This window comes from Podarcis filfolensis (assembly GCF_964270895.1).
Source record: "Podarcis filfolensis genome assembly, chromosome: 17".
NCBI classification, from domain to species: Eukaryota; Metazoa; Chordata; class Lepidosauria; order Squamata; family Lacertidae; genus Podarcis; species Podarcis filfolensis.
In genome coordinates, this window is record NC_139621.1 from 30,373,492 (window position 1) to 30,399,103 (window position 25,612).

The window sequence follows — 25,612 nt, forward strand, 5'->3', positions numbered from 1 at the left end:
AAAAGTTATTTTTAATATCTATGATCAAAATGTACTTGTCTGAAGCATTTTAAACTCCATTCTTCAGCCTGAGATAAGACTTCTTTGAGGCTAATAATAATAATAATAATAATAATAATAATAATTTTTATTTATATCCCGCCCTCCCCAGTCAAAGCTGGGCTCAGGGTGGCTAACAACAATCAAAATAATCCAACATTCTAAAAACATTCTTAAAATTTTGTTTTGAAGTGGTATTCAAACAGAGGGGGGGCATATTAGCTCTCCAGACAAGTACCAGAGCCTATATTTAGCGGAATGCTGCTTCCAGTGTATGTGGTTGTACGTCTGTCAAGTACAGGTTTGTTTATGGTGTGGTTTACCTGCCTCCTCTCAAGCTTGTTTGGTGGTTTGACAAAAATAGGAGAGCTGTAGTTTCTTCATTCACACGTTACAGTGTTTCCTCCTCATCCACTTATGAATTATGTTTGTCTGCTGTATTCCAGGTTCAACATACAGCCCTTAGCTTGTCCTGTCCCTATTCTCCGAGTGGAGTTGCAGGAAGTCCAGTCAGAAATTTCCCGCAATTTATTCCCTCCCTTCTGCCTGTCCATTTCTCAGCCAGGCTTTCTGTCAAATCTTTGGGAGAAGAGGATCTGTGAAAGAGCCTGTGTGGTGTCAAGCAGGGAACTGGGGAGACCCAGGTCCAGGTTTCCACTGCACCATCAAACTCATTGGCTACTTCACAGCTTGTTGCAAGGATAAGATGGGGTTGAGGGGAAATCTAAAGGCTCATATGTGTTTATTTCAAGAAAATGGGTTCATCCCGGAAGTGTGTTTATTGTTGCATGTCAAGCTTCCAGTCATGGAATATCTGTAATCGCCTCCCTTCATGGATAGGATGGTTTGCATAGTAAATCACCACAACCCATCCCAGTACAGGGAAGTGTATCGTTGTTATGGTGCCTTTTATTATAGAAGAGTCTGCACAGGACATAGATTACAGATGGGAGCTATATGCACAACCAGCAGAGGATTGTGATTGTGCCGGACTGTGCATTGAGAAGAACTGTGCTGCTTCTGCAGCGCTGTGCAGCAGAAGCACAAGGGGAGAGATGGCAAAGTATGAGTTATGAATCAGGCCTGAGTGGAACTAACTTGCTGTTTACAGACCAGCTCATATCCTGTTCTGCTTTCTGGTTTGTTTGCTGTAGTGTAGAAAAGGACTTCTGGAGCTGCAAACTTCTTGCAGAAAATGAGGAGGCCAAGTTTCACTTTGTGAAATGTGACTAATGTCTACTGTGGCTTATAATTTTTCCCATGTTACATTTTGTTCAGACATGTGTCACTGGAAGACCTGAGTATACAGGGCCTTTCCCGCTATATTGGCATATCATTCTGCATTTCATTTTAAAAGAAGATTCAGGAGTGAGGAGCAGGAACAATTCATAAACACAAAGGGACAGGCGGCTCTTTGCATTTCCTTCTCTTTGATGAACCAACCCTTTTTAAAAATTGTTTATTTTTAAATCAATGGGTATGCATGTGTTGTTTTTTTTAAAGAGAAAAGAACAAAAGAACAATACACATCTTGGGTATATAAAAGAAAAAAATGGCATCATTTATATATATATATATACATAAATGCACATTTAGATTAAAATAATGAAAGAGCGTTAACAGATTCTAACTAAGAAAGAAAAATTGGGGTAAGTCATGGATAAGGTAAACAAATGGGGAAAATACTTTCAGATAAATAATTTGTGGGGACTATATTGAGCTTGGGCGATTCTGAGAAATGTAATAAAATTACAGCAAATATCCACATAATCCTCAGGCCCTGCATTTTCCTGCAGCATACACCGCTGATGAGCAATTTTTTCCATGACTGCAGCATGTACAACCCTTTTGAGCCAGTTATTGATTGTAAAATTTGAAACCATCTTTCCATCCCTGGGCCCACAGCAGGGCAGGTTTCCGCTACCAGATAAAGGACAAATAGTTTTAATGTTGCTGAGGAGTTTTTGCTTTAAAATGTAGAGAGGAGGTACCGAGTTTGAATTGGCTGGACTACGTTACCAATAATGTTGCTAATTTCCCCCAGAACTGACTCTTCACATTTCCTTCCCTCTGATGAAACAACCTTTTTTATGATAGCAGGGTCTAGTATATAGAAGACTTCTATCCCACTTTTAAATCTGGGTTCTCAGAGCCGCTTGCGAAAGAAAAATAAAACAATATGAATAAGCATCAAATGAAAACAAATAGCATAAAATGGAACAGGTCCATCAAAGCCAGCAGTTAAGTGCCTCAGCAAATTGATTCACCTGCAAGGTTGACTGCTTCAGCCTGGAGCTCTACTGGCAAACACCATGCTGCTGTCAGGAGGACACCACTCCCCACCCCCCAAAAACCCCCCACCACAAATCACCACTAGCTTTATCTATGGTGTTATGGATACATTGTGATGCCTGGATTGCAGTGCGAAACTCAAGATTTGCCCTATGCGGACATGGATTCCAGAGGTTTCTGGCTAGTGTCTGGGATGACTGTTGCAAATAGCTAAACCAGAACATCATTTACAGAAACAGCGGTAATGGTACCAAAAGCTTTGCTCTGCAGACCAAAACTGATTGGGAGGCTACGTGAACTCTTAAAAACTCTTCATGCTCCTACAGAGATTAAAATCCTTTATAGTGAGAAATACATGTACAGAGGTACCTCTTCTATATTCTAGACCCTACTATCATAAAAAAAGGTTGTTTCATCAGAGAGAAGGAATTGCAAAGAATCAGTTCTGGGTTGCAGTTCTGGGGGAAATTAACATCATTATTGGTAACGTAGTCCAGCCAGTACTTAATTTGTTCCGGAGGTCCGTTCTTAACCTGAAACTGTTCTTAACCTGAAGCACCACTTTAGCTAATGGGGCTTCCCACTGCTGCTGCGCCCCCAGAGCACGATTTCTGTTCTCATCCTGAAGCAAAGTTCTTAACCTGAGGTACTATTTCTGGGTTAACGGAGTCTGTAACCTGAAGCGTATGTAACCTGAAGCGTATGTAACCTGAGGTACCACTGTATTACAAAAAGTGATGGTTCTTCAGTAGATTTTCATTTAAGAAAATATTGGTTGACTACAAGGTGGCGTAGGGAGCTTGTTAGCTTATTGCCATGGATATAGTTTTCTGGGATATTCATTAGACCTCACTTGAAAACCGTATTAATGTCACTTATGTGGCCTCATTAAAATCTGCTTAAGTGCTAGAGTAGAGATATACAGAGCAAGCTTTCTTAAGTACTGTCCTATTTCTGCTGGTTTCTGTGGGACCAAGTAGCAGTCTGTATTCCCGAGTGATGTTCTTGCTCTTCTTCAAGTTCACATAAGCATCATTTGTGAATTTTCATAGCTTGGTACGTACAACAGCATTCAAGGATGTTTTCTGTTTTGTATGCTTGAGGAAGAATAGCTGTACTTGGATATTTTACCCAACCTTTCTTGTATTCACTGTGGAGAGAGTGGGATTATCCAGCTTCAAGCGTTCCGTGTTGCTTTAATGTTTGCATTGTGCAGTTATAACATTTGTTCCCTGTTGAGAAGAGGGGTCAGCAAATCAGAATCCAACATCTGGGACCTGCATTCTGTCCCTACAACCTGTCTCATTCCTGAAGCAAACCTTTCCCCAGGACTGCATTTAAACAGTTTGGTGGTATAGATGTTAATCTTGGTTTCAGATTCTGGTTAAAGGGAATTGTTGGTTAGTTCTAACTAGTGCTGACAGATTCCTTCAGCATAGTTAAGACATGGAGAATAGGTGGCAGTTTTTCAAGGGAGGCAGCACATATATCTAGTAGAGGTTATGTCTGTCATTATCATAGAATCGGAAGGGATCACCAGGGTCATCTAGTCCAACCCCCTGGAATGCAGGAATCTTTTATAACCCACAACCCTGAGATCGATTCTCCTGCTCTACTGGCTGAGTCCAGCCTGCCAAGTGCACTGCTGCTGTTGCTGCTGCTACTCATGGTATATTCATTCAATGTGGGAACAAAGAAAATGCTTCTGCTTTCAATGGAGAAATAACATTTCCCTTGCATAAACACATGTCAAGGGAGGCTTTATTGTCATTCTACAGTTGTGGTGGAGAGCATCAGTTTGTGTTTCTGCTTGTATATTTGTTTGGGGTTGCTTGGCTTTGTGACCACTTTCTTGTGAGTCCAGGTGTACAAACTCCTACCAGCTACAAATGCAGCAGAGGAAAACTGGATCTGGTGTTTGAGCTTTTCTTGTTTAAAGAACTAATGATGTATATTATTCCGTAAGATGCCTTAGTGGTTGTTGACACTGCTTTGTTTTCAGGTGTGAAAATATTAACACACTTAGCACTTCTAAGCATAGTATTATTAGGATTCCTTTGTGTAGGAAAATGCCATTAGCCTTGTAGATTCTTTCTCAATTCTGAATAATATTTTTTTAAAAAAGATTATGTGGCTAACAAAACACAAAACGAAAATCCTGTATTGTGAGAGATGATTAATTGTGTTTGATTGGATGTGCAGAACAACTTGTGTAAACAGTAGAACTTCCCACTCCCCAAAATCTGCTCTGGAGGGTTGGGGGCAAATCCAAAGCAAATTTGGGGGCTGCAGAGGGAAGAAAGAGAGGGAAAGTTGTGTTGTACTCATGGAAGTTCCACACATACTGTGAATTAGTTGGATGCAACTCTTCTTAATTGAATTGTACATTAGACTGTATGTTTGAGTTAAGTTTGGTGTGTCCTATATTTGTAACCATGATCATTTTTTATGAATGGAATTCTCACATCTTATTTTCCCCCCAGATTTGTACTATGGTGGAGAAGCTTTCTCTGTAGAGCAGCCACAGTCTTTTACTTGTCCTTATTGTGGAAAAATGGGGTATACGGAAACATCTCTTCAAGAACACGTTACTTCAGAACATGCAGAAACATCAACAGAAGTGGTAAGCACAGTCGGCCTTGCTTCTGAATAACACCAACACCAACAGTAACTTGAAACTTGAAATTCTGCCTATCGTAGGGGTTTTTTAAAATAGAAAATTAGTTATAATGTATGAATACTAATTTAATATTAAAAGTTGCAGGAGATCACTTACCAATGTCTTTTCCCCCCCATTGACAATTTTATTTTCAAGTTTTCTCTTCTGGCCCCGCTCCCCTGGAAAATCCTCCCATGGAAAATAATACAGACTTTACCTTGAGAATGTACTATATCTGAGCAAATGCAGTTGCCCTTTCTCCATTCCGAATGCAAGGCCATGCTATTTACACTTGGAGGAAACGTGTGACCAAAAGGCTTTAAAAGAGAATCAAGCAAATTCATGGAGCAGAGGGCTATTGAGGGCTAGTAGCCAGGATAGCTATGGTCTGCCTCCATAGCTGGTGGCAGCAGAGCTTTTGAATATCAGCTGCTGGAAACCACAGGAGGGGAGAGTGCTCTTGTGCTTGAATCCTGCTGGCTGATTTCCCACAGGCATGAGTTCGACCACTGTGAGAACAGGATGCAGGATTAGATGGGCCACTGGCCTGGTACAGCAGGCTCTTCAGCCAAATATCTATCTTTAGGGTGTTCAGAGACCTTCACGTACATTATCTCAATATTCCTTACAACTGCCCTTTAAGGTAGACCAGTATTACTATCCATGCATTTCCAGAGGCTGCCCATGAAGCTCATTTGAGCCAGAGACTTGCTGGCTTGTAGCTCATACTCTTTAACTATGCAATATGCTAGCTTTCAGAGGATAACATGCATGGGAGAATATTCAAAAATATTTGGGTTGTGATTTCTTTTGGGGGCGGGCATCAGAGGAAACCTGGTTCTCTCATTTTCTATGCTTTGGTTACAGTAAGATCCCTGTTCTTTTGTTAACATCGCAGGCTTGAGCTTAGTAGGGTGCAGTTTCACTTTTACCTAGGTAAAGGTACCTATATAGTGTTGCCATTGAATCAGCATATTCTGAGTCCATCAGCCTGTGGGCAGTTTGGTGGTTGGAGAATAAAACACATTTTGCTTCCAAGTGCAGGTTTAAATAAGAAATTTGGTGCTGAAATTTGCTAGTTTTCAGTTAAAGAATGTTCAGCTGATTCATCATTTTCCTTTTAATTGATTATGTGTAACTAAATATGCACATTATCAAAACCTCCATATGCTGGCTTGAAGTACTGGACGAAGAACATCTGTTCCATTATTGTCCTTATAGCGAGGTGTTCCAAATATGTAACCAAGCACACCTTTCTGCAGTTGAGGTGTTTGTATACATTCTTGAAAGGCTCAGTTAATCCTCAGAGTTCAAGCTTTCATTGACTAATCTGCCAATTAAACCTTGCAGCACTACTGATCTTACAATTCAGCCTGTAACTTAGTTAGGATTGATTCCACAGGGTGGCAGTAGTGTTTCATAGATGTGAAATACTATACCAGTCTGAATGGTGATGATAGTGCTTAGCAAAGTGCTCCATTCTTCCTAGTATCCCAGGCATTGCTCTTGAGAGTTTTCTGTGCAATGCCGTAGGGAGGTTAGGCTTATTCCAGAAGTAATCAGAGGATCCATAATCCTGTCTCATTCACTTAGAAGTCTCTCTGCCTCTGCAAATGTGGCAGGTTGCTTGCAGGCAGTTCTTAAGGTTTTCCCCCATGCTCCAAACTGGTGACTTAGCAAAGGCAGTTCAGTTAACAGCAAAAAAGAAGACTGGAAGGGGCAAAGGTGCCTGAGCACTGCCCAACAAAATCAGAACTTGCATATAGGTTTATTTAAAATTGTATTCATCAGATTTGATGCACCAATTGGTGTGGCACAGAAAAGCTTTGAAGTCTTGTATGTTTTGGTCTCCTGGACAAACTCACACAGGATTATCTGTCATTTATAAAAATGCTTGGGTTTAAAGAGACTCTGCATAAAGGGATGGAAGAATTATTGGGAAGCAAAACTTCGTATGTGTCGGTGCATGTTCTTGCATAGTCAGATAAGTCTGCATTTTGTGTTCGTTTTACTTCTCATTATTGAAAGCAGAATGGCACAAGACACAGCAAGCTTAAAAGTATGGCGACATGCCTGAAGTTGTTTCCTGTCCCTTTAGTAAAATGATTGAGCTAAATCAAAATCACTCATATTTATTGAAACACAAGTGCTGTTAAATCTTCCCTTTGTAATCGTTTGTTTTCTGTCTAAAGTGGCTGCTGCGTGTCATGTTTCTAATTATTATTACAATTGTTTTATGTATTGCCTTTTGAACCACTGAATCAAGACAATTTGCACATAGGATAATTAAATACAGTTAAAAACACAAAAAGAACAGATGCCTTTAAAACAGAACTAAAACTTTTAACAAATGGACACTCGTAAACACCCATCTATCCATCTGGGAAATGTTGCATCTGCTTTGTGGTTTTGTTTGTTTTTTGCACAAGTCCTACTTTCAGTACTTTTATCTGGCTTGAAAGTAACCTCTTGGCTGGGGTAATAATTGTTTTCAGACAAGACAGCCCTGTGTTTAGTATTGTCCTGTAATACTAGTACAAGTGGTACGTGATCTGCTTTTACCCTCATCTTCTGGAAAGGAGAAACAGCTTCTGTGTGCTGCCTCCAGAATGAGGATCCTCTGCTTTCAAGGCTGCTTGCTAGGCTTTCTGTTTCTCTGCCTTTCTAGAGGGGGGGGGGGGCAGGCGAGTGCAAACCTCCAGAATGAAGCTCTCTCATACAGAATTCTGTTTGGAAGGATGTGCCCCAGTTGCCTGGACTGACCCTATATTTCTTTCCTTCCCTTTCTCGGTAGCAGAGTTTTAGGGACAAAAAGTAGTTCTGTTAGGGAGAGATGGCTAGAAAATCAGTTCAAGCAAGCCCCCTCCCCTGGAGTTTGCCAGGATAAACTAGGTGGAGCTGATGAACTAGTTCCTCTCTAGCAAGGAAGAATATACCAGCCCACACTCTGTCTCCATAGCAGTGCCATGGAAGCTCCCTGCTCTTTTGCCTTCTTTTAGACACAAAGTGCTCCATGTTACGTCTGGAGGAGTCAGAAAATGAGCAGTTGCTTTAAGAGCCGTGGTTTGTGAAGAAACTATGAAGTACCAAGGACAGTTGCTCATCTTGGCTCTTCCCTGTCCAGGAGCATGAAAGGCACAGGGCTGTACCTCTTTGTATGATAGCAGCTCCTTCCTGTTTGTACTGGCAGCAAGGAGGGGAGCAGTGCTCAGGCAACAATCAGGTGAATGAATGGGGGCTTTCCCTGACTTCCTGATTATTTGGAAGGCTGGTCTTGAGAATCGTTATGAACTGGAGGGTGAGTTGTATGAGGGCTGCTATTTTCTCAGCATGTAGTAGCTTCTGTTCAGCGTGTTGGTCATTTTTTTTTGGCCTTGAAGACACTTGCTCATATGGCCTTTCTTCTGTCATTACAGATTTGTCCGATATGTGCAGCATTACCAGGAGGAGATCCCAATCATGTTACGGATGACTTTGCAGCTCATCTTACACTGGAACATAGAGCTCCAAGAGATTTAATATCCTTGCCTAAGTCAGGAAGAAGCAACTGAAGAATTTTTGCCTTCTATACTAATAGCCACCCATGTTGATTCTGAAATAGCTGCTTTTGTTAGCGTGTTACATAGTTTTCTTTGAATAGCTAGATAAGCAAGAGAAACTCTGCTTGGAGCACTTCATGTTAATTGTACCACTATTGGCTAGTATAAACTGATAGGATTTATTTTCCTTTCTTTTGAGGAAAGATTTGAAAGAAATACTTTCTCTCTGAGCAAGTAACCTCTCCTCAAGCTATGGGAATGTTCCAAGAAAGAGTTCAGAAGAATACATTCCTGTAGCTTGTAATTCCATTGGCATGTTGCCTCTGAGACTGTATTTTCTTGATTTGCTTTATTATAGTTCTATGCCGCTTTTCATTCAGATATATCCCAAAGTGGCTTACAAACAATAATTGACAATAACATGACAGAACATCACAAATACAGCACAAATTATATAGAATAATTTACAAATCCTCAGTGAACCAATTACAATCTATAAAATACTATTAACAAAGCAACAACTAAAAAACAAAGGTAAACATCACAATTAATGCAAAAATATATGATTTAACAAATACACACTCCCCACCCCCATGACTGATAATCTTTTACTGTATTCAGCTCATTAAAATACACATACCCATAATGCCCAGGGGAGCAACTCCCTTCTGAAGGTTCCTTGGGCTGGAACTGGGGCAACGCGGGTGAAACTAGCCACCCCCTGATAGCAAACAAAGTCTCTCTCCCCTCACAGTTCTTCCTCTGGATTTGGCATTTGCTGCGCATTGCCCTGCTCTTTGCATCTATAATGCTAATATTGTGCAAAATTGTTTTTAATACACCCAGTGTGATTTTTTTAGATAAGGGGATCTGAAGATAGAAATGTAACTGCTTTTTATGACCTTGCTAGTTACTGGGGTTGTGCTTGGTTCACACCAAGCTAAGCTTGAGAAGACACAAAATAGCAGTGGTTCCCAATTGGGAATTGCCTAACCCACCCAGGGGGTCAGTGCCACCATTCACATAACAAAAACTACATTGGAGATAATCAAAATTTTAGGGGGTGTCCAAGGCTTGACTTTTAAATAACAAGAAATCCACAATACTTAGCTAATTGGGAACCACTGTATTATAGCATTGGGGGCAGGCAAGCTGGAGCATGCCTCTAACTCTAGCAGAGCAGCGCACCCCAAACTCAACACGTTTTGGATGCCAGCATCACACTAAGCAGAGTCTGCATACTCGGTGCATCTGCTTTATGTGGCCATAATTGTGTCAAATAATCGGGCCCTTTCACCAAGTCTGGTGTTCCATTCCTCCCACGCAAGTAATGCAATGGGGAGGGAAATTGCTGCGTCTGCTCTTCAGATGCCATTATTGCAGCACTAGGCTGGGAGGAGAGATTTAAGCCTCTCAGCCCAGCGCTGGCCACGAGAGTGGTGTGTTCCAATTAACAAGAGCTGGGGCGGGGAGGTGTGTTTGCATACAGTATGGATGCCTGGTGAGTGTAGTGCCCTGGCCTTGGAGGGCTGGCTAGCCTTGAATGTGGCCATTTCTCCTCTAAACTACGAAGGAAGCTTTGCTCCTGTTCTTTACAAGTCCATTGTCTTAGTGGCTAAGGCGTTCCTGTTTGCGTGTTGACACTTTCCTTCCCTTAACTCATTGCTTACGACGAATCCAGTGGTGTTCGGCATGTACGTAGAATGTTTCACCCAGGCCGGGGTTTGGGTGGCCCTCGGGCACGTAGATCCAACATGCACTTTACTAGCAGTTCCACTGGTGGTTTTTCATCTTCGCAGAGTTCATATTCTCCAAGCAATAGGGAAGCCATGGATCCTATAGCTGGTAAGATTTGTGAATATTTACATATCCCTTTGTATTTTTGTGCACTTGCATGATTTAAATTCTTCCACCTCGCCCCCCCCCAAAAGCAGGAATATCTGTTGTTAGATTTTATCTCTGTTCCCTCTAGAATAGTCTTCAGTGAATCAGAGCTTTAAACATTCCACATGGATGTTTATATTTTTAAGAAGTTGGTGCAATGATGAACTATTTGAGCTGGCTGAGAGAGTTTTAAGGAACTGCTCTGAGCAATAATTCCAGCCACTTCAAAGTATCTTCACAGCTTGTTGAATGTACTACTGTGTTGTTAAAACACTAATGATGTGTCAGGGTAGGAGATCATTGGGGCTGCATTTTAGGGACTATGAGTATACCTTCGTCCGTTTTACCCTGTAGTAGCAAAATGGGAAGCTTATGGAATAGATACTGTGGGAGAGTGAGGTGGTAGTGGCAGAGGACTGTGTGGTTACGTTAGAGTCCACTCTTAATTCCCGAATCCTTTTTTTATATTGGCAGAGCTTTTATCTCAGTTGTCCGGCGTGAGGCGTTCTGCAGGGGGACAGCTCAATTCCTCTGGCCCTTCCGCGTCTCAGTTGCAGCAACTGCAGATGCAACTGCAGTTAGAACGGCAGCATGCACAGGCGGCACGACAACAACTGGAGACTGCACGTAACGCGACAAGGCGCGCCAACACTAGCGGCGTCACCACCACTATTACACAATCCACAGCAACAACCAACACATCCAACACAGAAAACAGTCAGCAGGCTATCCAGAACTCTCAGTTCCTCCTTACAAGGTAACTCGTTCTAGAGGGTCGGAATTGCAATTATTGGTTCTGAATCACTCCAGGAATTCAGCCCCGCTTTTGAAATTTGTGTATTTTGATGGCATGTTCCTCCTTCCCACAAACTGCTTTTTAGCCACCTCCTTCAGCAGTCATTATCTGCAGCCAAGCACACGTAAACTTTTGTGCCTTTTCTGTTACCGCTTGTATCTACTAAAACGAAATTGTTGGCTTAAGTGGCAAAGGACAGAGAGGGGATAAGAGTTTTAAAGTGGCTCAAACTGCAATTTAGAAGTAGGCTTTGAATACAGGTTTTTCTTCCAATTCGCATTCCTGGAAAAATCAAGAAAATGACTGAGCAATCTGAGGGCTGTTTAATACAGTGCTGTTATGTGTAGATGCACTTCATTATGTTTAACTCTCAATTCCAACATGCTGGCATATTTTAAAAAATATTATGAATCAAAATATATTACAACAAATTAAATCCTTCATATAAAGGTAAAGGTACCCCTGCCCGTACGGGCCAGTCGTGTCTGACTCTAGGGTTGTGCGCCCATCTCACTTGAGAGGCCGGGGGCCAGCGCTGTCCGAAGACACTTCCGGGTCACGTGAAATCCTTCATATACATATGTATAAAATCCTTCATATACATATTCTCAAATCTACGCATTACAAAAATTGTATCTATTGTAAAGTAGAAATACCGAGATAGTAATGGATTAATCAATTATTTCTCTTTAATTCCTCTTTAAACAAAATCTCTATGAGAACTCATAATATAGAACAAAAGGGGACCAATTAATAATGGTACTCCACTGTAGACTGATTATCATATTTTAAATATTATGTTATTTTTAAATCATTTTCATTTCTTCTGACACCTCCCAAAGACATTATTTTACTGAAGGAGACTGTGTTGTCAGTATCAAGCTATGGCCAACTTTGCCTTCACAATTTACATTATATGCTAACTTTGAAATTGTTTATAAAGCCTAAAAGGAAAGTTAGATCCTGTAGAACTGAGACTAATAATCATCTGCTTCCCACGTGTGCCCACTACATATGATTAGCAGCTTCCACTGTCTCCCTACAGCCTGCTTTTGTACCATTAGAAGTCTTAGGTAACCCCAGTGGAGTAAAATACCACATATGGAGTACCATGGCATGGGCCTCTCAAATCTACACAGATATACACAATTGCCATATTTTGAAAAACTTAGCCACATTTTTGAAAAGAGAATTCTTAAGCCACTTTCCCACTTACTCATACTGGCCTCAGTAACTTTGGCCCCTTCAGTTTGGCCCTTCAACTTTGCCTTGCTTACTTCCTCTGTAAGATTACTCTTCCTTCCTCAATTTTATCTTAAGGGAATGCCTTCTTTAAAAAAACAGAGAAGGAACCTTGTTTTAAACATCTCGTTTGTTGTGATTCCTTCATTAAAAAAGGTCTTCTCCTTCTTTGCTTACATCTCGGCAACTTTTATACTTTTGATCAGATAAATTCTAAAAGATACCCAATACCATCTTTGGGTCAGAATAATCCCTGAGTGAAGATTCCTGGGAAATAGATTTTAATCTCAGCTCCTGAATAGGTTCCTGGGGTCCTCCCTTTGTAGCAGAATGTCACAGCGACCCTCCATTTTGTTCCATTTTCACACAAAAAGTACCAAGGTGGCAAACTATGTGATAGCAGAAGATGGGAAAGTTGAATGGTGTGTGCAGCATACATTCAGCTATCAGAGCAGTAATCCCTCCAGTTACTATGCAGGTTTGCTAAAGTTGTATTACCCTGCGGTAAACCGAGAATTTTTCAGGAGAACTGAATGGGTTCCATAGAAGCAGCACTGGAGCAGTTAAGGTCTCAGAGTGCTGGCGCTAGGGACTCAGCGTATTGGATATAAGCCAGGAGTGATCACTGGCAGTCTCTGATCATCTCTTTCCTAGTGTAGAAATAAATCAGATGCATCTTTTCTGAACCCAAGACATCCACAGGTCTTTTCATGATCTTGTAGATTATTAGACACTTGGTGTGTACAGTGTTCCCACGCCTCAGAATTTTCAGCTATATCCTGTTTTGTCTTCCCTTCTTGTGCAGGTTGAACGATCCCAAGATGTCTGAAGTAGAGCGTCAGTCAATGGAGAGTGAGCGAGCTGACCGCAGCCTGTTTGTTCAAGAGCTTCTGCTGTCCACTTTAATGCGGGAAGAAAGCTCCTCCTCTGATGAGGATGAGCGTGGGGAGGTTGCCGATTTTGGTGCTATGGGCTGTGTAGATATTATGCCTTTAGATGTTGCTTTAGAAAATCTAAATTTAAAAGAGAGTAATAAAGGAAACGAGCCTCCTCCACCTCCTCTTTGATGACATCCCACTTCGCAGACAATGTCCTCTGTGCTGTATTTGCCAATGAAAGTGGACAACAACTATCTTGGGTTTGTTTTGGTGATTGTAATTTCAGGTCTGTCACTCTTGTTACATTGTGTACATTCAAAGGAAGAGAGAAAGATATATATGATAATCATTTCCACTTAAAAATAATTTTTACTTCTAGCAGGTAAATGTAGGTTGCAGATCAGAGGGGAAATCCTCTGTGCCCTGTACTTTTTGACATGCAAAAAGGTTCTCCTAATACTCCACATTCAAACTGAAGAGGAAAAAAAAATGAAATCTCTAATGAAGCTGCTGTGTGTATTTATGAATATTAATGAATAAAAACTGCTTGGATGGTTTACCTTTACTGCATGAGGTTTTTTGCAGCGTGCATGAGTTTTAGTGACCTTGTCATTTAAAAAAATTTAAATACAAGGAGTAAAACTATAAACGACTCCCTCCCCCTCCCCCAAAAGCTTTCCCATTATTCAAAGGTTACAAGGCAAAGAAGTTAATGCTCACTTAGCATTGTGTGGCCATCAAGTAGCTTTTGAATAATGTACGTCTGAACCACTTTTATTACATGTGCCGTTTGCACATCATGCAAGCTCTGCAGTGGGACAGCTTGTTTCCAGGGTGTGACGTTTTGCTCGGTGTGACCCTTGTGTTGCTCTCTTTAACCACCACACATCCACGTGGAGTTTCAGCCTGCTTTTTATGCATCTCTAGGAGACACAAAAGTAAGGCCACTGCCAAAATCTTCTGGCAAAGGGGGCTTTTTGTGTGCCCTATAATCAAAATACTTGTTCAACTTTGTTTAAAAGTTTTTTTTCCTTTTTGTGGTTGTTAAAAGAAAACCATTTTCAAACTGTTAAAACATGTTTTATTCAGGTGTAGATTATTCATTTGCTCATTGTCTTAAAAGAAAACAAAAGTTAACCTGGATTATGTTGTCTTAGTTTTAAAAACCTTCACAGTCTCAAATCATATGTTTTTGAGTTATTTATGTATTTGCTACCTAGTTTGCAGAGACTTGTCAGCAACAGGAGAGCTTGAGGAGGTTGACTTCCCAAACTTTTGTCAATATATTACAACTGCATTCTTAATGCTAATTCTAGCACCTTTTTATTTATTATTTCTTGATTTTTTTTCCTGGTATAAAAAAAGTAAAAAGCCTTTTTAATTGAATCATGCCACCTACATGCCTATACTATTAATCCTGTATGTATAAAAATGTACAGTGTTTTTGTGCATAGACTTTCATAATAGCCCCAAGGCAGGGACAGGAGGGTTTTTTTGTTTTGGGGGGGTTGGGGTGGTGGGGAAGGGAATGTAAAGTTAGACTATAAAGACAAAATTGCACACAGCTTCTGATTAAATCTAAACTAGGCTTAGACAATAATCATGTTTATCTCTGGTTCTCTCACTTTCTTCATCTCTATCTCCCCTCTCTACCCTTTCCACCTCTGCTACATAGCAAGCATCTTAGAATTAAATTGCAGACTTGAGCAGGATGGTGGGGTTTTAAAAGGACAGATTCTCATCGAAAATGGGAAAAAGCCCCACCCACTGGTTTTTAGTTTCTGACTCCAGTTATTTCTATATAAAATACAGTACTAGATTTGGTTCTTCTTTTTTTTAGTCTCTGCAACAGAATGTTCTAAGGGGGAATTTTACAGCAGCCCTCTGGTTACCTTGGGAGTTTAACCCAGCTAGGGATTTTTTTTTTTAATTGTTGAGGATTTTCAAAACCAGTTTTCAAGCTGTAGTCTTTTCAAACACACCTGCACATTACAATAAGACACGCAGTTCAATAAAGCATTTTCAAGACTGTTGTTCAGTTGGTTCTTCTTTGGTGTTGGCGTGTTATCCAGACACATTGATGCCAGGCGTTCTTTTTTTCAGTGATATTTTAATAAGACCCACACTGGAGAAGTTCTTGGCTCATAAGATGACATTGCTGTTTTTTTGAGTTTGTTTTGTTGTAAAATGTAAATCTCCAGTATCTGTATGTGTTGGGGCATCTGCGGCAGAAGTACGGGTTTGAGACTGTGCCGAACTTGGGCACCCACAGCATGCCCTCACCAGCTGATAAAGACAGATCCAGTCTCTAAAGCCTCAACTACTGTGAACTCCCCAGAGTGCAAAGGTGTGTTACATTTCAGTTTTTCTAGGCTTTGTTAGATGTTTGCTGGCATCCTGCTCTTCAATTATGCTGGCAGTGTCACTACCAATCAACACAATTCAGCACATCAAAGCAGATGGCTATCACAGAAGTAGACTAAAATTAGATTCAGTTAATGGTTATCAGTGACTGACAATTTTGTTCTTAAACATTTTTGGCAGGAAAAGGACAGAAGTGTGGGCACCAACCCAAGCATTTCTGGGGACAGCAGTCCAGAGATGGACAGCTGTATCCACAAAGGCCTTTACCGCTCACCTAACTGAACAGGTTTGTGGGGGAACCAAGGCACTTTCAACACCTCGGTGAAACTTGCAAGTAGGTGTATAGATTCTGATGCTGAGAATACAATTGTGACACTGCACTTCTCAGTAATGCATTTCAGGCATTGTATGTGAACAGTTTTGGGGACCTTCCAACCTACCTTCAAAATTGGGATTAGCTCCACATTTCTGAGAGGTTCTTGGTGAATGGGTCACGTGCCATTTTTTGCTTGGATGCACTGCTAAGTGCTGCTTGTTCCTGGTGCTAAGCTTCGTTCACGGTACAGGACAGTGGCCAAAATAATGTGCTAAAGTTGTCCATTGGGTGCTGATTCCCTTCCAATGTTTTATGTACTGTTTTGAGATCTTTAAAAAGATACAAAAGTCACGTCACAGGTTCACCAGCGGCAGTGCCTAGACGGTGAAATGTATATATACCTTTCTGAGCTGGCTGCAGGTAGGGGGCCTTTTTGCCAGCACAACAGCATCACATTTTTGCTTCCCCTGATTGCATCCAAGAAAAAACACCTGGCCAGACTCTTCCAGGTACTGTAGTTGACAGCCCATCTGTTTCAACCTGCTACTGTCCTGGGTATAATACTGTAATCAGGTTATTTGGAGAAACATGGCCAGAAGGGCTATGTATTGTTTATGGAAAGTGATTTTATCTACTTTTATCAGAAGTAATCTATATTAGCACGAGAGGCAACTTAGCATCTCCAGCGAGTAGTCACAATGTGCTATTTATTGGTGAATGCTTGCTTAGTGTTTTGACATACACCATACTTCTCTTTCAACACCAACTAAGTTCAAGCCCATCTGGCACGTTGCTAACTTTTGGTTAGGCTTGTTTGAGAATGAGATAGTAGAAGTCTATAATCTTACCTATTTTATGAAGTTTATCACTGCCTTTGAGGATGTCTTCACACAATGCAAATTACAAGCACCTTCACCATCTGCATAGATGAAAATTATCCATAGCCTGCTTGCTCAAAGCAACATAAAGCTGTTACCACCCAACCCAGCTCCATCTCTTCACTCATCCCAAGACAGCTCTTGGGACAGTGCTAATAGACTATTTGTGGTGGTGGTGAAGAGTTCTGCAAAACCTGTATTAGAGGAAGTTGGTAACCAAACCAAGATAACGAAACTTTTGCTATAAAAGGCATTTTCAAAACGGGGGTGAAAAAATCAGCAGGAAAATAAATGAGTTAACGTAAATAAGTGTGATGTTGCAACTTCCTCAGACAAATCCCCCCCTTCCAAACTGGGGGTTTGATGCATTTTGGGGCTAGGATAGCATGTTGGTTGACATTTGGTTCTCTTTCCTTTGGAATACATTTCTTCTGTGCAATAAGATTTTCTCCCCTCTATCAAGGTTCTAGGTTGATAACTTTGTCCCACTGTTACCTATAATTACACTGCCTTAAAAACTGAGTGTGCAGCACTATTAAACATGTTCAAACTCCAATTTTCAACATGGATACATCATATCAAATAGCCCCTCTTTTCTTAGCGGTGAATTGTCTTGACCCTCCCTCACAGGACTAGTTTGAGGATAAAATGGGAAAGACTGTGCGCAACAACCTGAGTTTTCCAGAGAAATGCCGGGATATGTGTATGATAAATAACAATTGCTTCATGTAATAAAAAGCAGCGCCAAGTTTTATATAAGCCTTTATTTACAACTTGTTTAACAACTGTACACTGGTTTTGTAGCCTTGGAAGCATTATTATTTGAATGGGGAAGGGGAGGGTGCTTTGAACACCTGACCATATTACCTTGTCTTTACACACATTCATACTAAAACCTCTACCATGGCAAGATGGTAGATACAGGGTAAGATTCATAGGTGGGGGGAGAATTAATATTTGGTGATTGGAGGAGTTTACACTCTCACGGGGGGGGGGGGGGGGGAAATATCATCGGCAGTTTCATAAACAGTAATTTTGGTAACCAGTCAACATCTAGGTCAGGACAGTCAAGTTGCTATTGAAAAATGGGCAAGGGTAGGGGGGAGAGAGACAACGCGAAAACTACATAACGCACAGTAACCGATATGTTTAAAACATGCTTAGGATCTTAAAGTTGCAGTTGCACAAACCCAAACCGTTTCAAATAGACAGCCAAAAGTGCCTATTGGAGTTTTTACTTTAATCTCACATTCCTCTACGACTCCAGCTAGTGGTCTGACATATTTTAGTAGGCAAAGGGAAAAAAGACACAAGATACAAAAAAGCCCCTGACCTCAAGCCATGTATGCTAAGAGCAGCAGCAAACACAAAACAAGAAGACTCCAAAAGCGACCACACCAGACCAACTACAAGGCAATTCCTTGCAAACCAGTTAACTCAAAAGTTTGTGCAAGAGAAGAAAAGGTAGGAGAGGATATTGATGTCTCATGATTAGGTATTGGAATAATGAAGGCAGCAGACATCTCCCCCTCAAACTGCAAGGAGTTTGGAACTTAAATAGTACTTGTCTATCCAAGTATCCGGCAAGTCTTGCATTCAAATGTTGAACATTAAATTCCTACTACCGGGTCCTACACATCTGCCTAATTCAATCCTAAGCCAACAGCAACCCAGCTTCTCGATGCCAGAGATCCCCACATCCAAGTGGGCAATGGTGAGTGACATACAGGCCTCATCATCCTTGACATTCGATCTGAGCCTGCAAGGGAACCCAGGATCCAAACTGGACCTCAATCTTCCCCCTCCCCTTGCGCACACATTCCTTACTCAAGTTGGGGAGAGAACTTTTGCCACCACACCTATCTTGGAGGCAGCTTGGGAGAGCTGCACATTTTCACTGAACTGCTCTGCTACTTTGGAACTGATCAATTAGTTTATTTCCACCTAAACTACGTCCTTGAATCATCAAATTCAGAGCACAACCAACATTCGGGGGGGGGGGGGGGGAAGACTACATTTAGAAGTTGCTGGTGCTCAGCAAAAGTCTTGGATCAAATAACTTGTCCTCAATTTAATCCCCCTCTGCATGCTCACAACAGAGAGAGAGAGGCTTTGGTTCTGCAGAATACAGTCTTCCTCTCTGTTTAAGCAGGCGACACCAGGGCTAAAAGTGTAAGGCTGTGCTAGAAAAGGCCTGCTAATCAAACCATACAGCGCTTAGTAAGAGTTTCTTTTTTCACTTGACTGTGTAGACAATTCCTATGGCTTAAAAGCAGAGACCAGCAGCTGCACGCCTTGAGGCCAAGTCTGTCCCCTTGAGCAGTCCCAGGATGAAGGCCAGCTGTCAACCGAGAGGCATGCAGAGTGGATGTGATAGCCCTGCCAATGGGACTCGCTGGCATTTTGGAAGCACAGGGATTGAGAGCTGGCCTGCCAATTTCTATTCCATCCTCAAAGCAGCCCTCCTATAAAAATGGTTGCTGACCAGAGGCTTGGAAGGATCATTCACCATCCCGCAGGACGGCTAATGTAACAGTAAGATACTAATGCAGCCACAAAGCAATCTTTCCTCGGGCTGCCGCATTTCCTAGGTCTGCTTCAATGCAAAACAGAATCCAGAGCAGCACAAGCGTGTGCTTAAAAGAGTATAACCTTTTTCTTTTTTTAAAAAAAGCAGCTTTAAAAATAGTTTAAAGGCAGCACAAAGCATTCCAAGTTACACTGTCAACATAATGTACATGTATCGCATGGATGATAGCAATAATTCATAACGTAAAGAAATACATTAGTGCAATCTGAAAGGAAGTTAACGCGGGGATGAGGAAGAGAGAACATAAGATAAATACAGACAACCCTAAATGTAATCCAGAAAGGCCATGTCACATATAATACTGAAACCAAGGAAGAGTATGCTTCTTTGATATTTGTGATCTCCACTGATGTTCCTTTCTGGAGCTGCTTGTACACATCTGCACAGATGGGAAAAGAAGCCTTTAAAAGGAAATGTACAAGTCCGCAGTGGGCGAGGGGGGAAAGCAAGAAAGGATATATACACATTAAGACAGGATGCAACATCAATAAATAAAATATTGCATATATGTCAAGCCTCGGAGTTTCAAATAAAAAACCTGGAAGAGGTCAGGCACCACTTCCTATCTGCTTTCTCCAAGGAAACGTCTTTCTGGACTTTGCTGGTATTAAAAAAAAAAGTATATATATATATATAATATCTATATGTATGTATATAGTATTGAACAACATGGCTCCTTTAGTGCACTTTTAAAATAATAGCAGTAAACAAAGGTGCATTTATAAAATACATTTAAGATTAAATGGTAGCTTAGTAAATGGAAGAAGTTGCAAGAGACTTGCATGTTAATACTGTTAATAGGAAGAATTAAGTAGCAGCGGCAATGGATGTTAGCATTCTAAGTGCTACAGGAGCTCAACAACCTACCCAACACCCATTTTTAGAACTTATGAATACTGTATCAAGTTTCACTCTCTTGGTGGCTGAGAAGAATTGGGGGATTTATAATGTTGGATGGGAAAGTGGTAAAATTGTACGCACACATGGAGATAAGCATCTTTGCAAGCAAATTTTTGCTTTGGAGAAAAAGGTGCCAAGACCTTTAAAATGAGAGGTTTTGCTTATGTTGACTGAACATGAGATAAAAAGAGAGATGGCGTAGACCAAAGAGCCCTTGTTTGATAAACAGTGCAGCAGGTTAAGCAGCCACATATCATCGCATATATCCAAAATAAAAAGGGAGGCGTAGAAGCAGCAAATATTTAATTGCTGTCAAAATGTATTCTTTTAAAAGACATAAAAAACGATGACTACCCTGTTTAGAGACATTTCAAGAAGTTTAGCAAATATGTATAGTTTATGGACTTACACACTGCAACTTTGCTATGACAAGGAAATGGTTCATAAAACATAAGCTACAGTATTAAGCGTTGAAAGCTCATTTGCTAATAAATCCACATAAGATTTTACCAGCTGACTACCTATGTACCCCTATATTAGATAGGATGTCAATGTGCTGAAAAAAAGAAAGAAAATAAATTGCTCTTGCAATTTAAAACTTTCCTGACTGGTTGACTGGAGGAGATCCTGACCATATGCTCCCCCCCCCCCAAAAAAAAACCATTGTTGAGAGCATGTAGAAGTTGGTTTTTAATATACTAAAAGATATTTTGTACATCTTAAAAACTCAGAATTGCTTCCAATGCAGAAACGTCAAGGCTTCTCTGACATGGGGGTCGACGTCTTTTCTCCTAACTCTGGCTGGGGTTCTATCCACGTAGTTTTATAAAAAATTCAACCCAAACTGACAGTGTTTTGAAAAGAGCAATCAGTGTCAGTCTGCTGGCAGTAAACACAACTAAGTGTCTTGTAGCACCTTAAATATTAAGAGATATATTACGGCATAAGCTTTCGTAGATGAGTGTCCATTTCAGATGATGCTTTTTTTTTTTTATTGGTTCAGCCTGAACCATTCTCCAACCCAGACTTCCAGCATCCAACACAGAACTAGTATGGGAGGATAGTTCTAGTCTGTCTTCAAGCCACAAACACATCTTCAGACTTCCCCTGTATGTGGAAGTGGACTGGGGCTATTGTGTTAAGTGACCTGTAACCTGAAGTTCATTACAGGATACAGGCAGGTTCAAATGTGTATCAGTCTGAAAATGAGCACTCCCATTCAGGAATAATGTCCCTTTCTTTTTTCTCTAAAAAAGGTGTCCCAGGGATGAGTTCCACATTCACCTGTCTCTTTGCAAGGTGGAGGTGCAGCTCCTGATCCTGCTTGCATGCAGTGATTCACACAAAGAACTTTGTCAGACATTACCCTATGGGTGGGGTGTGTGCACACAGCTAACCCAAATTATGTCCCTCCAGTGCCATCTATTTTAATGGCTAGGAGACTGAAGGTTTTTCTCTCTTTAAATCTCCCAGTTAAGACTTACTAGGTGACACTGTCAGAAATCCCGCATATCTGATCTGTTTGCAAGCCATAAAAATAATCTGATACACCTTTCAGAGGGTCCCTTCAGTTTCCAGTATTCAACTGCAACTGAATATTGTAACTGATGAAAGACCTAATTCGACAGGAAGAACGTAAGAGACAGATAAAATCTACCAATGTCCTAAATTTGGAGAAAAATACAAACATGAAAAGGAAATTTTTGGAATACAAGAGGGAACATTGCCTAATTTTTAAGTTAAAAATCATACAAGCAAAAGCTACAACCCACACAGCTGTAGGGTGTGTTTTTTCTTGCATCAAGCCAACATCTTACAGCAGCCCCCTCCGCCTCCCTAGCCTTCACTGCCTGAAGACAACTTAGTTGGAGGGATACATTTAAATACAAGCCTGGTAATGCCCACACAACTTGCTGCTAAATGTTTCTTTTAGAAAAATATGAACTCCATTCCATTTGCCTAGCCCAAATTTTATCCATCGTTAGAACACATCTCGAATAAGGAAGTACAAGCCAACATTACTGCTGCTCTATCCGAGGAAAATTCAGTGAACATGTTTATAAAAAATTAACAGACTTGCTTGGTTTATGAATTGTTTCCATTCCACCCAATATAAATATTTTAGAAACAAGCCTTTTATTTCTGTCTCTGCCACAAAATCTGCATACAGCAGCAAGACACAATGACCTTGATATATAGAAAGTCAGTTGCACTTAACTCCTCTAGAAATTAGAGACACTTAATTTAACCACAACTGTCTTTATTCATTTCAAAAGGAATTAAGTGCAACTGTCGTTCTGGGAATTTCGTCCTTGACTGTTGCTTTCCTTGGTTTTTAATGATCAACAAGAATGTATATTCGGTTCTCAATGCATCAAAGTAAAATTTAATTGTGTTTTTAATGAAGGGTTCTTGACATTTCAGAATACTGATAATAAGCCTGCCTCCCACTTCAATGCAAACAAGAAATATGGCAGCCAAAGTGGAGAAAGAAGTTGTTTTTGCTTTCATGCTAGATGAAAAACGAAACAAAAATATGCTGTGGAAGACAGGCAAAACCCCAGCGCCAGCTAAGAGAGAAAGGAAAGCAAGAACGGAAATCAAAAGCAGAAAAAGAAAAAGATGCGGGTTGAATTGTAAAATTAAAGTTGTCTTCAAGTTTCTTTCAGGCACAGAACAAACAGGAATAGTTCTGTAAGATGCACAACAGCCTGTGGAAAAGAAAAAACACTCTCCTGCCACTCCCAACAGAATAAGAAGTTTTTGCCTACAGAAGCATTCAGCTGGCAAAATTAAGACTCCTGGAGATGTTATCTGACCCGGAATAGCAAGTGTAATAATATGCATTACTCTAAAACTGGTTAACTCAATACTAATCACTGCTCTTTTGCTTCCAGTACACTACTTGCCACCAGCAAAAAAAGACAGGATGCCAATCTAACACGTTTGCTTGTAAGTGCAATTGAAAACTATGCATAGATACCTCCCATATTTTGTCTCCAGCTTCAAATGCACCATTGCAGAAAAAGGCAGATTACCAAGTGAATGATCCTGTGAATGATTTTTTTATTTACTTTTATGCCTACTGAGGGAAATACCTGACTTCCTTCACCTAACATTGAAACCATACTACAAAGGGCTAACAACCACACCCTGCCTTTTAATTACTATTCTACACATTACTGAACTTTAAGAACTCCTTTTATGTACTAGGGTGGTGCTGAATAAAGGCAATATTCCTTTTTAAAAATTAAGATGTGCTGTGCATTCTCGCACAAAATGAGGATGAGAAGAAAAACATTTTATACTGAAAATGTGACCATAAAAACCAGGTGGACTTCCAAGTTAAAGCCATCTCTGATTCCTTTCCCCTCCTCGAAAGGAAAAGGTCACTATGATCTACATTTGGAAGGATACACAACAAAAGCTGTTCTCTGCTGAACGTTAGACACACTGAATTTTTATTTTAAGGTGAAGTTTTCCAACAAAACCTCTAAACTACTTCCATGGCGGATCCATATGGAACTACTCGTCTTGAGCAACCCCAAACTTCTCACACATTAATTTGAAAAGGGTGCAAGTGGCTCAACATCTAGAACGCAATACTTGGAAGGATCAGAATCTGAAGGGGAATTGCTAGCCTTCCTTCATGACAAAGACCCATTAACAGTACAGGCATGTATGGAGATTTGGCACAAAAGGACAGCGAGTTTTCATGTCAGAATCACCAAGCCTGAAGGCAATGGTACCATCTGTAAGGCAATGAATGGACTCTCCCTCCTTATTGACCTATTAAAAATAGTCCTCAGTGGTAGATGACAATTTGAGCACAGCATCCACCAAAGACATCCAATCAAAATCAACCCTGATACACCAGGGGTGGGGAAGTTTTGGAACTACAATTTCCATCATGCCTGATCATGTTGCCTGGGACTCAGAGGAGTTTGAGTCAAATGATATCTGGGGGACCAGGAGGGCACTGTTCTACACAGTTCACTGCTTCATAAAATTTCTCCATGATGGTTTAACCATGTAGAATACTAGGCATCTGTAGGATCAAGGCACACAGTAAGTAGAATACTACTATGGTCCCATCTCCTAGGATTTCCAAGCAGGTGGAGAACTGCGATAACATGGCAATGAAAAGGATGGGTGCTCCACTTGGTTAGAGTGCAGAGAGGGAAGCTTTAAAGCAATTGGCCATGCAATGAATGGTTGCCATATTCCACTGTGACTGAACTAAACAAGAATGGAACAGGAACATCAAATCATTTTTAACCTTAGTGATGCTAAAAGGAAAAAAAAGAACATGGGCAAATAAGGACAAAAATCAGCTTGCCTCTCCAAATTAAAGCCAAGAGAAGGATAAATAGAAGGACATGAACACACGCGATCAGGTACTTGCAGCCAGGTTACAGCTTCTGCCAGCATCTGACTATTGCTGCTAACACATTTCATAACAATTCTATGCAACACCATTGCAAATTCCATCACATAATTTAAACAGATCAGACTGGATTGAGAAAGAAAAGGTAATTCCCTTTATACAATGGTAGCCTTGGAAAGGATGGCAACATCATTTGCCAATGGGACATTTTCGGTTTGCTACTTAGCCATCATCAGCTTTCAGGTGAGACAGGACAATTCCATATAAACAAGGGGAAGAGAGGGGGAGATTCCATTATTACATTCCACTAGGTGTTTTCCAACATTTTGGCACATCAAAAGACAAAGGGAAGGCTCCAGAAAGTAAGACTAAAAACATTGAGAAAGTGTTTTCTTAAAAAAGAAAAAAACAACCACCTTCCTGAAATGGTTAACAGCAACCGCAAGGAACAAAGATACAGAAAGGATGCTGGCTAAAGTTTCCTGAAATGCTGTCACTCGTAACAGAAGTAGGCCTTGATCCCAGGATGGCTTCCATTCAAAAGGCAGGGCCTTCTTCTACCTTGCTGTCGCTGGCTGGACATGGCCAGGATAGGCTCTTCTTGTGCTGGTGGCTTGCCTCTGTCTAGCCAGGAAGGACTGTCCTGAACCTGTGGTAGCAAGTCTGTCTTCTGCTGCTTTTTTATGAAGAGCCATACCCTAGAAAGACAAAAGGCAGGTAGATATAAAAGCAGCCTTGCTGGATAATATCAAAGGCCCCTCCTGTCCAGTACAGTGGTACCTCGGGTTAAGTACTTAATTCATTATGGAGGTCCGTTCTTAACCTGAAACTGTTCTTAACCCGAAGCA

At 40.8% G+C, this 25,612-nt stretch overlaps 2 protein-coding genes across 4 annotated transcripts in view; one reads left to right on the forward strand and one right to left on the reverse strand.

Annotated features, from left to right (window-relative positions):
• Positions 1-13,886, forward strand: part of KCMF1 (potassium channel modulatory factor 1) — a 43,449-nt gene extending 29,563 nt beyond the window's left edge. For 2 of the 3 annotated variants that reach the window (XM_083593759.1, XM_083593760.1), the window contains exons 3-7: positions 4,815-4,954; positions 8,407-8,508; positions 10,200-10,374; positions 10,888-11,170; positions 13,257-13,886. In XM_083593759.1, the coding sequence (XP_083449885.1) occupies positions 4,815-4,954; positions 8,407-8,508; positions 10,200-10,374; positions 10,888-11,170; positions 13,257-13,518 (962 nt within the window). In that variant the 3' untranslated portion in view covers positions 13,519-13,886. Of the gene's footprint in view, positions 1-1,838; positions 2,697-3,177; positions 4,955-8,406; positions 8,509-10,199; positions 10,375-10,887; positions 11,171-13,256 lie in introns of those variants that run through there. The other variant, XM_083593761.1, reaches the window with a different exon arrangement.
• A 3,747-nt stretch (positions 13,887-17,633) lies between these two features.
• Positions 17,634-25,612, reverse strand: part of HOOK3 (hook microtubule tethering protein 3) — a 56,249-nt gene continuing 48,270 nt past the window's right edge. The window contains exon 22 of the mRNA XM_083593274.1: positions 17,634-25,462. Coding sequence (XP_083449400.1) covers positions 25,322-25,462 — 141 coding nt within the window. The 3' untranslated portion in view covers positions 17,634-25,321. The remainder of the gene's footprint in view (positions 25,463-25,612) is intronic.